Here is a 15,256-nt window from a genome sequence, read left to right on the forward strand (position 1 = left end):
ACATTGGTGCACAGTAAAGGGTTAACAATAGAAATTCTAAATACAAAGTAATGTTCAACGACTCACTGACCAGACTGAAAAGCAGCATTTGAATTATTCTTCAGTCCTTTTATCTGCAACAGAAACAGACATCAGCAAGTTTTAACCTCAGAACAAAAGAAAAAGAAATTTTGTGCCAAATTTTTTTGTGTTGCTTTAATTTGTTCTTTGGTTTGCATTTTGCTACAAGCTGAACTGCATCCCTTTGTTTCTGCATGTTTTCCTTAAACTGCACAAAGATTATCATCACTGGAAAGGCCTCAGGTGATACTTCCGTAACTTACCTGAGGTGACAAGTTACTGGTTTGAGGAAACAAAACGCACATTTGAAGCTTTCAATGATCTCCTGTTTTGAGAGGGGTCAGTTTGTTTATTTTGTTTTTATTTATCACTAAAAAGTCTCAGAATGTAAATAAAAAGCTTAAATAATGTCTGGTTTCTTCATTTTTTTTATTTCACTTAAACTGGCAATTAAAAAACAATTGTGGTTAAAGTCGAGATCAAATGATATGGAAAAATATATCCTGAGTCTGACCTTTCTTTTTGCCAAATCACCCAGGCCTAATTTCAAGCAGTAAACCCTCTGAAATGGCCAGGCACTGAAAACAAATAGAAAAAACGGCCAAAGTCTATAGAAACAGAAAAATTATCCCAGATTTTTGCAAAAAATTTAATAAGATGGCTTTAAAAGGTTACAAGAAATTATGGATCATCCATGCATCCATTATCATCCGCTTATCCGGGGTCGGGTCGCCAGGCCTAAAGCCTAGTTTGTCCTCCGTCAGCTCTACAAGGAAGATACACACACATATTGACACAGTGTTGCAAAGCAATTCCCTGCCAGGACAACAGCGGGCGGTGTGCTTTTCTGGGGTATGCTGTCATGTAACCGGTCCAAGTTAGTGCATTTACTATCGTGCTTCTATTGTGCTTTTTGTATTTCAGAAACTTTTTAACACGGACATAGTCTCTCATTCTTCTCCACCTCTTCATGTGCTCCTCTAAACCTACATTTCCCATCATTTCTATCCACGAATAAAATGCTTACTGTGTGTCTTTATACTCCTCCAGTCACTGGTGAATGAAACGTTCATATTTTTAGAGTTTTTTTTTTGTGAGGTATTCTTCAAGCTGCTCCAAGTGTGCCGCTAGATATCTTCGGCTCTCGGAAGCAGCGTCCTGACCAATCATAGGCTTGCGTTTTCTGTCTTGTTTGACGCATGTTTAGAAAAGTGGGCTTGACTCTGTTTATCCTTGCAAGCCTGCTGGAGAGCCTACGCAACGACGGAAAATGGTGTTGCGTGTCCCTTCACTGATGCAGACGCAAGACATAAACAAGACTTTAGCATCTCTGCTTAGCCTAAGTATGGATCACCAGATGCAAAATTATTTCTGTAGAAGGCCTGAGTCATAGTTTTTTAACAGTAGCGTGTACAACATGGTGTACCAAATATCGGGTTGTACCTTCTTCTTCGGCCCTGTTGTTGCCTCGGCCTCCAGACAATACTCCAGGATCTTCTGAGTCGGTTTCCTCTTTCGCTTTTTCTCCAAAACAGGAGTTCCATCTGACAATCACACAAAGGACAGCATTGTTTGTTTTCACGTCTTCATGAACATCTATTCAAACCTCCAACTCCATCTTGTAGCAAAGGGATGGATTGCTTTAAAATTCATCTTTAATCAAACCTTCACCCTACCTTTGTCTTTGGTGAGGCCTTCTGACGGTGAGTGTTTGGCTTCAGGGGGCGGTGTTAGGGTGTTCATGGAAAGCATCGGCAGATCTTGGATAGATGCGTGTTCACTTCTAGGAATGTGCAGCTCAGATGTTGTCACTGAAGTGATCTCCTCAGGAGGTGGGGTCAGTATTTCAAGAGGCAAGGTCGAGGACGAGCGTTCATGTTCGTTCTGGTCCAACTCAGATAACTCTGACATGGAGGTAATGGGTTCGGTGGTCTAATAGAACAGATAAGTGAGTATCATCTCCGATTGCAAGGACAGAAGTTGCCTGCTTGGTGGACTTTTAACGGCAAAAGGAGAGAATAGAGAAGTTAGAGCAGAGCATACTTTGTATGATTTTTACCTTTCCAATCAACTGGAGAGGCTTTTTGGTTTTCTTCTTCGTGGGGAAAATCTGGTTGTACTCTTCGGTCCATTCAATCAGCCTCTTGCTGGGTTTTCTAATCCGTTTGTTTTCTGACAAACAAAGGGGGGGGGGGGGGGGGAACAACTTTTCTGATGAGTAAATAATTTCTAAAAGTGAATTAAGAGCTGACGTATTCATATAAACCCACATAGGCAATTCACAGGGAATGCTAGTAATCTGTGGATTTGTTGGTCCTTACCTGATTGAGCCTTGTCTCCGTCTCCAACATCATGCGTCAGTCCTGGACTCTTCTTGGTGAAATCTGCAACAAGCTGGTTTTCCTGTTCCTCCTGCTCCAAAGGCACCATCATCTCTTCATTCCCCTTCAATCTGATCCACCTCTCCTCATCTTCCTCTTGACTAACCATTCCTCCACTGCCTTCAACCTGGTCCTCCCTGCTGCTGCTTTGAATGTCCAACACCCTTAATGACACTTCTGATGTTGAGTTCATTTCTGGGAGGGAAGTTTTGGCCGATGAGGACTCATATCCTGGAAAGCCAGGTCTAGACCTCGCAGAATGAGAAGGCACTCTGCGATTGTTTTTCCTTTTCAGCCAATGGGAGCCCCTTCTGTAGTAGGGCCTTTTGGGTTTGTGAATTGAACTGGACTCCTGTTCAACTGGACTTGAATTGGTTTGGGTAGAAACAAATTCCACGTTTTGAATATGTTCTGCTGGCAGATCCTCCTGTGGCAGCATCGAAGGTTCCTCCTTGACATGTGCACTTGGTGGTCCAATCTCCAGTTCCAGAGGAGCCCCTTCTCGCTCTCTAGTGTCATGCAAGTCCTTCAACATCATAAGAAATGTGCTGAACTTGTAATTTGTGTCTGTCTTGAATGAGATGGGTTTACCATTGTTCTTACTTGCCAGGGACTGAAAGGAAACAACCTCTGCATTTTTAAAATCATTAATAAAGGAAAATGGTGATGTTGGGGGTAATGGGGGTTGTGTGTTCAAGGACTGATCTTCAGGCCTTGCCTTTACTTTAGACGTTAGAGGAATGAAGTCCATTGGTGGAGTTGATAGGTCTTCATCTTCACTCTTAACATCATTTGAATCAGAAAGTATTAAAGATGGGGAGCTGCAGCTAGAAATGGTACCTTGATCACTCTCACCATTGTCAGTGTGATGAGGTTTTAGAAAGTTTATTTTATTGCAGGCATCCAGTTTGGCCTCTTTCCACTCAAACTCTTGTCTCAAAGGGTTTAAGAGCTGCTTTTGTTCAACTTCATGCTGGGCTTTACCTTGCTTCTGGTCGACCTCATGCATGGCTTTCAGTGCTCTGGTCATCAGCCGATTGCTGGCAGGGAGGTGGGCAGGTTGCTCATTTAGGACTTCATTCACTTCTGGAACTAACTTTAAAACAATGGCAGTCTTAGACTCCTGAGAAGACAGGTCTTCAGGAACTAAAGATTCTCTACAACCTTGATCTCCATAAGGATGAGAAGGCTGAGGAGATGGATTAAAAGCTGTGACTTGGTCAGTGCTATCTAACCGGTCAGAAGATTTGACAGGAGTCGTTTCATTTTCCGACTGGTCTGATTTTGTGGGTGATGAGTAAGTCCCATTGTTTGGACTTACTTTTGAAATTGGTACCTGTTTTTCTTCCAGGCCAACCAGCTCATCAACAGATTTATCAGAAGCCATGGTATTTCCCTCATGAGATGATTCCAATGAGAGACGAATCACATCAGAACCACCACTAGCTCTTAACTTCTTGACCGAGACCTTTGAGGATCCTAAATTATTAACAGAGGAGCTTGACTTCCTGTTTACACAGTCTGATTGGCAAGAAGATGTTTTAACTTCTGATGTCTTTTCTTTCTTTGCACACTCAGCTTGGTCAGTGAGACAAATGGTCACATCGGAGTTCAGATGTTTCTTATCATTGATTTCCTTACGGATCAGTTTCACAAAGGGCAGCCTACACTTAGAAACCAGACTTGTTTGCTCCTGTAGTGTCAACTCTGGATCATTCATTCCAGCCTGTAAACAGGAGGCCAAAGTCTTGTTGCTTTCTTTTTCTTTGTCCAAGATCTTGTCAGTTTTACTGACATGCTTATTTGATGTTACAGATGACAGTTTGGCTTCACTGACACTTTTTAAACTCTTCAAAACACTAGATTTGTCATTAAACTGAACTTTCTTTGAGGACTCCACATCTTCAGGAACATCTGAGCTACCCAACAGATCAGATGAATGGTCAGTAGCAAGATCAGTTGAATTGCTGACTATCTGTATATCCTTTGAAAATGCTCTTTCTGCGGACGACTGGGTCTTCTCTTTGTTCAAAAACCCTGACTGGTCTACAGAACTACTATTTGTGCTGCCCTCAACGGTTTTACACCTCAAAGATCCTGGCTGTTCAAGTAGTGGATTGTTTTCAGTTGTCTTATGCTTATCTAACAATGGTGCCTGGTCATTAGACCCACCACCAAATGAGGAGGCAAAAGAAACAAGCGTCTTTTTGCTAACAGTGGAGATGTTCTTTTTCTTACAGGGCACCTTACTAAAGAGCGAACGATCCGGCACTGAACTGGTAGTCTTTGGTCGCCTGTCTTTACCTGACTTGCTAAACCAAAGACCACTCTGTATCTCAGGCTGCTTCTTCAGCTCTTTGGCAACAGTGACTGAAGGCTGAGCTGGAACTAGCTTAGGCTGGCGTTCAAGTGCTTTAGGACATAAAATCTTAGGAACTGATTCGAGATCAGAGTATGGGCACTCTCCATTGTCTCTCTCTGATTGGTCAGGGCTACAGTTCAATGTCTTTTTAGAGTTTTTACTCCATGTGTCCTTTAGGGATTTATTTTGTTTCTTCTTCCCAGAAGGTTTCTTTAAAGTGCTAGGTTTCCTTGGAGGCGTACCTGTGGAGGAAATGGATCCATTTGTTATGTGCAATGTCTCCGAAAGGGCAGAGGTGGGTGAAACTGGAGGAGGAAAGGTTGGATGGGGTTTATTCTCTCCTTCTACTGCTGAGCTACAGGGGAAAGTGCTATCTGTGGATGAAGACATGGAGGAAGTCAATTTGGGTCTCCCAGGCAAAACGGACTCGGCCTCCGCCACACTGGATTTCCAGGAATTCTGGAAACGCTTTGCAATCTGCGGAGAGAAAAAAACGCTCAGTAATTTCACACATCAATTAACAAAAAAATAAACAATGTTCCTGAGAACCACTGAGGTTTTTGCATGAAGAACCAAAGATGGATCACAAATACTTACAGTGTATTTGCTGGTTTGTTCTCTTTGCTTCCCCCTTCGTCGCAGCAGGATGAGTTGTTCAAATTCAAAGCCTCCATGAAAAGTGTGAGTTGACTTCTCCTCCACCCAGAAAAAGTCCTTCGGCTCTCCAAAGGTCCGGACATAGTAAAGTCGACAAGGCCGGTCACTGGGCTCTAAGACAACAAATCATTAATACAATAAGAAAGATAAATGAATATTACATCACCAAGGATTACTGGAAGAATACATTACAACAACTTGGAGTGTCACAAAGAGGCATTGAAAACCAGATTAATCATGACAATTTTAAAAAGAGAAACATCTCCTTTCTTAAAGGGACCTAGAGGGCCACTTCACAGTAGTCCAATGTTTGGTTCTAATCCATTCTTGGATGTTCATAGCTGTTTTGGCTCGTTATTCTGTTAGAGGACCCATGATCTGAAACTAAACCTTCTGGTCCAGAAGCCTCTCCAGAACTGAAAGGAGCCTTCTCCATATTCCACAGTAGGTTTGGTATTCCTTTGTTTGCCTCCTTTTTGCTTCTGTAAACATAGAGCTTGTGTGACTTGTTGTGAAGCTCCAGTTTTATCTGATCTACTCCAAGGACATTCTCTCAATAGCTTTGAGGCTCATCAACACTCATTTTTGCAGATTCCAGTTATTTTATAATTTGTTTTAGACAGTGGTGTCTTACTTGTTTATACTTTTGCTTAAACAGTGACAGATTGTGCAATCTAAAACAGATTAACTTTGACCTTGGAGTTCAGCTCTAATCACCTAGTAGGTTGTATTATTCATCTCTTTTATTTGTCATTGTTCTTCCTTTTGTGTCCACATCCAGGGAGGTTATCTACAGTCCCTTTGGATGATTCTGTACAGCTGCATAGTCCTCAAACCATCACCTTTAACAAGCTTGTAGTTATCTTTCCCTGAAACAACTCCCTCCTAAGCTTCTATGGTTCATTTGTACACCCTAATACCAGACTGCCCTGTGACTACTTTTCAGCCTTTAAATAGTCATACTGACTGATTAAAAGATCGAAGACACCTTTGATGTTTAAATGTCCCTTATGTTTGCAAGTATGTTGTCAATATTTCCCCAAGAGTAAAATAATCAGGTCAACAATTTAAAGGTTCTATATCATGCTATTTTTAACCTTTGAGGGCAAAGGTAGGCACAGTATATGATAAAATATTACCGTTGGCACCATTGAGGTGTCTTTTATTTTAAATACAAGTTATTTTAGTCAGCCTGAATTTATACCCAGGAATAAAACACTTACGTTTAACGAAACTCCGCCCATGCCTACAACAGCGTCTTATGTGAGCTATTTGCTGTATTGTCTATGGTAGTCCAGTGTTTAAGGCGTCTGTCTGCCATCTCAGGTTTGTTGTGCACCGACATGGGTTTGAATCCGTGGTGTTGGCAGTAATTTATTTGTTTTTATATTTTAGTTTTAATTAATTATGTTCTGCTAAATATTTTGTGTCTCTAAAGAGCTTTGGATGTGGTCATTTCCAAGCAACATCTTAGTTGATTTACTCTGCTCATCTCACATGGACTCACACTGGCTAAATAAACAAAGAAAGTAAAAAAACAGATAAGTCCTTACTTTTTAAACTGTTTTACCAATAAATGGTTGAAAACATCATACTGGCAAGTGTAGCTAAAAAAATAAAAAAAATGAAAAGGTTACTGCTCAGACTGGGATGCAAACCTGTGCAAAACTAAAAGCCAGCCCAGCGCTCTTACCACTGGACTACCAAGTCTGCTACATGACACCTGTCGCCCATGCCACATATCCTGTGCTGGCCAGAGTAGACAGGTTTCAAACCAGAGACTAGCTTCCGAGAGAGGGGCGGGGCCTGATGACAAGAATAGTTTCCATTCCAGCTTTACAAGATTTTCAAAGTAAAACTCAACATTTGCAGCTGAAACAGGAAAATGCATGAATAAAGCCAAAAGTGGGGTTTGGGCTTTTTTTTCATGAGGAAATAACAATATCACACAGTAACAAGCTCCAAAATGTGGGTTTTCCATGATATGACCCCTTTAAACTAAGATAAATTTTGATTAGTGAATTTCATTCATAAACAAACCAATACAGTGAAATTCTGTCTTCACTATTAGGTCCATCAAACCACAGAATTGCATTTAAACGTTTGGTTCAATAAGGATTTACTGTCTAACTCCCTTACACTATTATTTATATATGATTTTGTGTTAACTGCTAATACATTTCTCTGTATGAAACAGATTCAGGTAATTATACACACAAAAAACTCATACATTTCTTTTCCATTTGAGATCCTAAATAAATATTTCAGTTTTCAAAATGAGTTTTAATAAATTATGGTCAATATTTGTTCATATAAGGAATACTTCTTACTATTAACAAAATGTAAATTACCAGCACAAATAAATAATGTGCATGAATTAATCTACATTGCTTTCATTTTGCTGTCATGATAAATTAGGAATGTTTCACACCAACCTTTTAGTTTGTGAAAAACTCCCTGTGAGGGATCAACCACCACTTCACACGGCCACCACGGTCTTCGGCTGAATTTCGCCCAAACAACTTCGCCCTCAACAAATTTCACAGGAGGCAAAGGTTTTTTCTTCAGGTTGTTCTGCTGCTGCAGGCAAATGAAGAATATATAAATGATGAAGTGCACAAAATGTAATGATGCAGCAAAAATAAAAAGGAATGTTTTAGTCGGGATAAATACCACACACAAACATCAAATTGTTAGTTTACGCTATCACTAATGGTTAAAGACCTCTGTCCCTGACTTATGACCAGTGATGGGAATAACGCTGTTTAGAATAACGGCGTTACTAACGGCGTACTTTTTTAGGTAACAGAATAATCTAATTAATTACTTTTCCCACTGTTGCAACGCCGTTACCGTTACTGGGGACGGAAGGTTGTGCGTTACTATGTGCTTGTCGAACGTTGAGCAACAGTGTGAGGCTTTCTGACCGCCACACTTCAGCTGCAGCCAGGGAGAGAGAGGTGTCGGTAACGCACTTACAAACACGATGATGATTGGCCGGGTGGGCGGAGACCCTCAGTGTTCTCACTGTCTCAGTCACTGCCTGCTGTAGACCCAACAGAGCAGTGATGGGAATAACGCCGTTTAAATAACCGAGTTACTAAAAAAATGTTTTTTTCAGTAACGAGCAAACTAATAAATTATCGTCTTCTTTTATCAAAACGTCGTTTCTGTTACTGATAAGGAAATGCGTGCGTTAAGCAGCGCGGTGTGTTGAAGCTGTCATCAGCTGATCAGAAGCTAAAGAGGTAGATGTTTTCATCCAAGAGCATCACGACCCGTGACGAACGAGGAAGACGTGATAAAGAGTCTACTCCCTTCTTAGCGTGACAGCGGGACGTCCCGAAGGTCCGCTCACCTGTTCACCGCTCAGAAGTCCTGATCTTCTACCTTCGTAGATCATCCAGCTGTAACCTGTTTCTGATCATGTCTTTAGTCCCGCTGTAACACTGATGCATCAGTCTCAGACGTCATGGAGCTCAGGTGTTATTAGAACTCCCCGTGTGTGTTTACCACCCAGCTTCAGCTCTTCTGTGGTTGGGTCTGACCCAAGTTAGTAAATGTAAGTCCTCCATCAGATCTGTGCCTCTTCTAGTGTCATTTTAAAGGATATTTATTTATTTATTTATTTATTCATTTATTTATTTAACCGTTACTAAATTACCAGCAACAGAAATGCTACTAAAAACACACAATTATGTGAAGCTGGAAAATTTAGAATTCTGTGCAAAATTACATTTATTTCTGTAATTTAATTAGACTGAGAGACCATTTAAAGGCTCGGGAACCTTTACAAGTGTTTATATTTGCAATTTTAAATGTTAGCTGACTGGGGTCTTGTTAAGTATCACACAGTGACCTTTTAATAGTCTAGATAAGTGTAATGCTTCTGTTAGTAGTTCCACCTGTTAAGTGCTTATTTATTTAAATTATTCAGGTTTTAAAAAACATGTGGACATACATTTTATTATGTTCCAGTCATTAGTCATTTATATTTCACTATTGTAGTAATTTATAGTAAATTAAGTAAGTTTAATTAACCCATTTTTCTTGCATTCTTTAATGAAAAAAGTAACTAAGTAGTTATTTTTCTTGGTAATTAGTTACTTTTATAATCTCGTAACTCTGTAAGTAACGGAGTTACTTTTTTGACAAAGTAATTAGTAACTATAAGTAATTACTTTTTAAAAGTAACTTTCCCAACGCTGCTCATGACCTTTCTGGTTTTTGTGCCTTGTTAGTTGAAAAAGAAAAATAATCTGCATGTTTCTTAATCACTTTATTGTTTTCAGTCCTGGACCATCAACATTGCACCTTTCTAACCATGCTGCAATAAAGACTCACCGATTGTGGTTTGGAGGATCGATTTCCAATCCTTGTGCAGCTCTGACCTGCCAACACCGATTTCGGCCAATTCTGATTCATCTCATAGAACTACAATTGACAGAAAACAGTTTTTGTTAAGATTACTCGAAAATTGTGGATCTGGAAGTAAAAAACTTCCACATGGAAGATCAGCTCGTGCTGACTGCTAGCTTGAATTAATGCTTTGTGATTGTGAGTTCACTGACTGGGAAACTTTTTGGAATGTTTTCTTTTCTTCCTGCTTGGCAATGGTGCGTTCGACTACAAAAAGAAATTTTACTTTTTCACATTCAGACTGGATGTACTGGATATTTGCTGATTGGACTCAACAGTGGCTGTTTACTGTTTATATATAAATGATGTGATGACTCCTGTTGTTTCCTGCCTGATCGGGTTCCCTCTGAGTCAGATGCTGACTGAGAACACCTGGGTCCAACCTCCTACCTGTGGTAGCTCTTGCAGTAGCAAGCAGGCAGTCCATTTTTTGTTTTCTTTAGTTATTGATATGTTTAGTTATGGCTGCTCTTCTCCCTATAGCAAGTATAAGTCTTATGACTTTGAGTTTGTTTAGACAGTGAGTTATATTTATTTATTTGAATTTACTCATAAGTTATATTATTAAACACATATTATATTAAGGAGCAAGTCATCACCAATAATTTTTTTCCTTATAATCTATATAAATGAGTGTCTAATTGTGCTGTAAACACATGTAGTCAATAATTTAGCACTTTGGTGCATCTCAGGTAAAACTGAAATATTCTGCCTAAAACTGTCAGTGTTGTGCCCTTTTCAGGTAAAAACTCAGCACTGCGTTTGAAATCTGCCATCGCGATTGGCTAAGAGGTACACTATGACATTAGCTGGTAGATTATGATGCCGCAATGCTGTTGTGAGCCTGTGTGTGTGTATTTGTTAGCAACTCCGCCTTCTCGGTCTGCCAGACAACAGCATTTGTTGCATTTTTCAAACAGGAAGTGGGAGTGGAGTAAGACTCTGGTAGGGGTTGACTTGCTCTTTAATACATCAAAAGCTGGGTTGTGACAATGCAAAAACAATGCAAGCATTCAAGAGCTTGTGGTTGTAGCTTAGTTAATCTACATAACTAGAACGTCTTCATTTAGACGTTTGTCCTGGATCATTTAAAGCAGAAGTTCAATTAGAAAACTGCAATTCTAGTTTTATACAATGTGATTGGTCACTCTGAGTTTTTCATGCATGCTGAACCTGAAAATAGTCTTCTGCCCATGTTTCCTGCATTAGCCAAAGAACAAAAAGAGATGGGGAAACGCTCGGGTGATAAAATGCCAGAGACTGATGTCACACTAAAACTTGCACTCATGGATTCACCCACCTTGGTTGTGACCGCAGAACACTGTCTGTCTGTCTCGGCTAGTAGAAGCTTACCCTTAGCATTAGCGACTCCACAACATGGTGGAACACGTTCAGGCTTGTGTTGTTTGTGGAGATAAAACATCAATGCAACGTAAGAAAGAAAAGCAAACAGAGGCAGCAGATGAGCTGTGCTGCTGTTAGCCAATCAAAGGCAAGATGATCGCAGAAAAATGAACAAGTTAGACTCCATATCCTTATGTTTTCCACTCCCCACTCCTCCGACTAACTTCTACTTCTTGAAACTGGAGCACCAGAGCTTTTTTCCACAGAAAATGACTCACCAGGCTCATACTAGAGATTACAGCACATTTACAGTAATAAAGAGTGTATGCCCTATATATATATATCCATCCATCCATTGTCTGAACCCGCTTTGTCCACGTAGGGTCATGGGGGGGGGGGGCTGGTGCCTATCTCCAGCGGCCAATGGGCAATCAGGCGGGGTACACCCTGGACAGAGAGCCAGTCCATCGCAGGGCAACACAGAGACACACAGAACAAACAATCATGCACACACACACTCACAACCAACGGCAATTTTAGACAGACCAATCAACCTAACAGTCATGTTTTTGGACTGCGGGAGGAAGCCGGAGCACCCGGAGAGAACCCACGCATGCACAGGGAGAACATGCAAACTCCATGCAGAAAGATCCCAGGCTGGGAAGCGAACCCAGGACCTTCTTGCTGCAAGGCAACAGCTCTAACCACTGTGCCACTGCACAGTTTTATATATATATATATATATATATATATATATATATGTGTGTGTGTGTGTGTGTGTGTGTGTGTGTGTGTATAGTCTTGAATTGTCATTAAATATAAACAATTTTCTCCTGGTATGAATAAGGGAATTTAGCCTAATGCACTGAAGTACTGCATGAACTAAAAATGTCCAGTTGTCGCTTTTTATTTGTATTATATTTGTTACTTACATCCTGCTTCAAAATGAGCCCAATCATGGATTAGATCATGAAACATTAACATGCATGTGGTGACAGCCTTGCCTGAATTCGGTCTAAATGATAAAGAACGATATAAAGCATCTGCATAATGCAGGTTTTTTTTTATGCACATCATTTCAAGCTGCCTGTGGGCTTCAGAGTCTCCTGCACTTTTGCTTGAGTTGTGGAGATCTGACATCACTGCAAAGGATTAATGCAAATGTTAGTTCTGGGCCAGAAAAATGTTAATGATCCAGGACCGAAACCAATATGACCTTTAAAGATCAACTTGATTGTGCAAAACGTGAATTTACATCATAAAACCTGTTGGCGTGTTTAAGGTCGGTACATTTAACCGCCGGAATGTGGCACATAACTCAGGGCAGAACTTTCATGATACATTTCTGTTAAAGTTTCGAATTGCAATAACTGCGTCCACAGACAGGATATCACAGCTTTTGTTGCTACAGGAAGTTCAGACCTACTAAATGAATGAAGGCCAAATGGGAAGGAGACAGCCCCTTTCATCACATGCAGAAGGTTAGTGTCATGTTTCTCCCTCCACACCCGCCTGTCAACTCTCCTTGGTGATTCTGTGGGATTATGTTTGTATGTCTTTAGTAAAACCAAGACAAACACAATCGTCACTGGCCAAAGGACAGCCGAGGAGCTTAACAAGTGTTTTGCAACAACTGCTCAATTTCTTTTGTTCACACATGGAAATTAATTCTGCGCATATTTCTGAGGGAACAAGGAAGATAAAACTTGCCACTGATTGCCAAGAAGGACTGTCTTCAAACAGGAACAGCTCAGTGTCGCTGTCCCACTCATCCTCCGAGCCGTCCCAGTATCTCCTGCGCTGACCTGAAGACTGGGAGCGGGTGACCACCTTAGCTGATGACAGCACTGTGTCCTTTGTGTCCAAAAGTGTGTTTCTGTGGGGAGACTGAGGAACAGTCTCGGTTTTCTCCTGCAAACCTTCGATCGGAGATGTGGTACCTTGTTCTTCATCGTCATCTTCTGTCCCAAACAAAGTGGATTCAAAGTGAAGAAGGCCATTGGCAAAGGGGCTGTTGCTGTCCAGAGAGAAAGCTGGGCTCGGTGGGCCTGAGAAACAACCCGTCTTCTTCTCTGTAACAACAGAATCGTTACAATTCTCAGGAGGTGTGTTTTTGCTTCCACTTTGGCCCTCGGGTTGCTTCTGTCCACAAGAAGATGGGGAGAATCTCTCCTCGGGGTTTGGAATCTGGGTGACAGAATATTCCCTGTAATCAGACCAGGAGTCCCTCTCCGTTTTACTCTTTTCCTTCCTGTGTGCAGCCCACTCCCAGCTCCTCTCTGGATCCCTAACTGGGAGGACCAGGTCCGGCTGGCTCACCATGCTGGTGAGATGCTGCAGTCTCCTGAGGGGACTGTAGGTGGAAGAAGAAGAAGAAGAGGAGGAGGAGTGGTCCGTTTGTGTGAACCTATAAACAGATGTATGTTTGAGGGAAGAGGCAGTGGCAGACATGGTCAAGCCGAGTGGTTGTTTGTAGAGTCTGAAGGGATGTGAGGGGTCACGGGTAGGGGTCAGAGGGCAGCTGGACTGGTGACTCTTTCTATCGGAGCCTCTGTGAGGCCCACTCATGTTGGCACGATGCCTCCCTGAAATGAGAAGAAAGTTTTATTCTGAAAAAGTAAAATTTAATTCTCTTTATAAATTATGATTATAATAACCACAACACCAGAGGAATTACATGGTTACTCTAATTACATGCTTACTCTAAACACTTTTTAATCTTCCAGGATCTCTGGGAAATGCAGCTTAGATGTCTCCAAACGCAATCTGTGTAACATGATATTCCAATCCAAACAGCCTCCCTCACGTCCTAACGTGACATTAAAGCTGAAAACAACGAGCCGTAAATCCTCCCAATGCTGTTATCGCGATATGTTGGAAATGACATCAAACGCGATAAGGTCAGCCTGTAGACTCACTCACATGAAGGCTCACAAACACCCAGCCTCACAATCACACATCGAGTCATGTTTAAAAAAAATACGCCGGTGCCGAGACCAGGAATTAAGATGGACCCGCGCGTGCGCGCTCCATTGCGCGTGGAGGAGTAGAGTGTGTGTTAAGGTGTGTGTGTGTGTGAAGACGGTCATGCATGTGTGTGCATGTTTGCGTGTGCGTGTGCAGCGGCTTGATGGTTGCACAAAAACACAAACACATGAAAAACAAAACAGCGTGAAAAAAGCGTCAAGTTCATGAACACACACCGACGCACACGATCACTGACACGCACTTTCCATAGGCTTCCCTCCGACAGATGCAGTCTATATCTGTTCATCAAACAGCAAAATCACGCACATGACGCGGGGTCTCACGCGAGAATCTTACCATTCCGCTGTGTGGCAGCGCTAAAACGACTCGGTTCCTGCGCATTTTGGCGTCTAAAGGTGCAAATTTCCAATTTTTTGACAGTGGATGAGGAGAGTCCCAGCGGCAGCACTACTAGGCCTGGATCCTGTGCTCGCTCCCTCCCTCTCTCACTCGCTCTACCCCCCACCTCCACCTCTTTCCTCACCCCTCCCTCACCCTCTAAACATGCGCTAAACCCTGCTCCAGCGGCCCCTGGAATAACAATAATTACAAAAATCACTTGTCTGCGCTCCTCCAGCAAGCCTCCCTCATTTGCTTTGGGATAACTTTATAGTCCCCCTCTAGAGATGGATGCATGATGGTGGATTCCTCTTGAAAGTCCGTTTCTGAGCTCTGCGCACTACCAGTCGTCACCAGCGTGTCCCTCCCCGGTCCACAGCATGGAGCACAAGAGGGGCCGTAAGATCCAAAAACCCACACAAGACGACCTTTCACTTCCAAACCAGCAGCCCTGCCCCTCCCTTTAATTAAAAGCCTCAACAATTAACCCAAACCGGGCTGTCAGCACCTGACATGTCACCAACTAGTGCCAACATCTAAAAATCACCCCGAGACGCACACATGCGCCCTGAGAGGAAAGACGACAGAATACACAAATGAGATCCTCCAACAGCTCGCCTCTCCTGTCTGAAGAAATGATGCAGCAGAGCAGTCTACCCGGAAAAAA

The 15,256-nt window shown here is 41.9% G+C and overlaps 1 protein-coding gene across 2 annotated transcripts in view; it reads right to left on the minus strand.

The window, feature by feature from the left end:
- The window catches only part of nsd1b (nuclear receptor binding SET domain protein 1b), a 28,574-nt gene extending 13,897 nt beyond the window's left edge, over positions 1-14,677 (minus strand). For both annotated transcript variants that reach the window (XM_015961242.3, XM_015961245.3), the window contains exons 1-10: positions 14,548-14,677; positions 12,934-13,808; positions 9,805-9,894; positions 7,896-8,040; positions 5,401-5,573; positions 2,382-5,280; positions 2,120-2,232; positions 1,737-1,992; positions 1,504-1,604; positions 71-113 (exon numbers count right to left, since the gene is read on the minus strand). In XM_015961242.3, the coding sequence (XP_015816728.3) occupies positions 71-113; positions 1,504-1,604; positions 1,737-1,992; positions 2,120-2,232; positions 2,382-5,280; positions 5,401-5,573; positions 7,896-8,040; positions 9,805-9,894; positions 12,934-13,791 (4,678 nt within the window). In that variant the 5' untranslated portion in view covers positions 13,792-13,808; positions 14,548-14,677. The remainder of the gene's footprint in view (positions 1-70; positions 114-1,503; positions 1,605-1,736; positions 1,993-2,119; positions 2,233-2,381; positions 5,281-5,400; positions 5,574-7,895; positions 8,041-9,804; positions 9,895-12,933; positions 13,809-14,547) is intronic.
- Positions 14,678-15,256: the final 579 nt, after the last annotated feature.

This window comes from Nothobranchius furzeri, chromosome 10, assembly GCF_043380555.1.
Source record: "Nothobranchius furzeri strain GRZ-AD chromosome 10, NfurGRZ-RIMD1, whole genome shotgun sequence".
Lineage (NCBI taxonomy): Eukaryota > Metazoa > Chordata > Actinopteri > Cyprinodontiformes > Nothobranchiidae > Nothobranchius > Nothobranchius furzeri.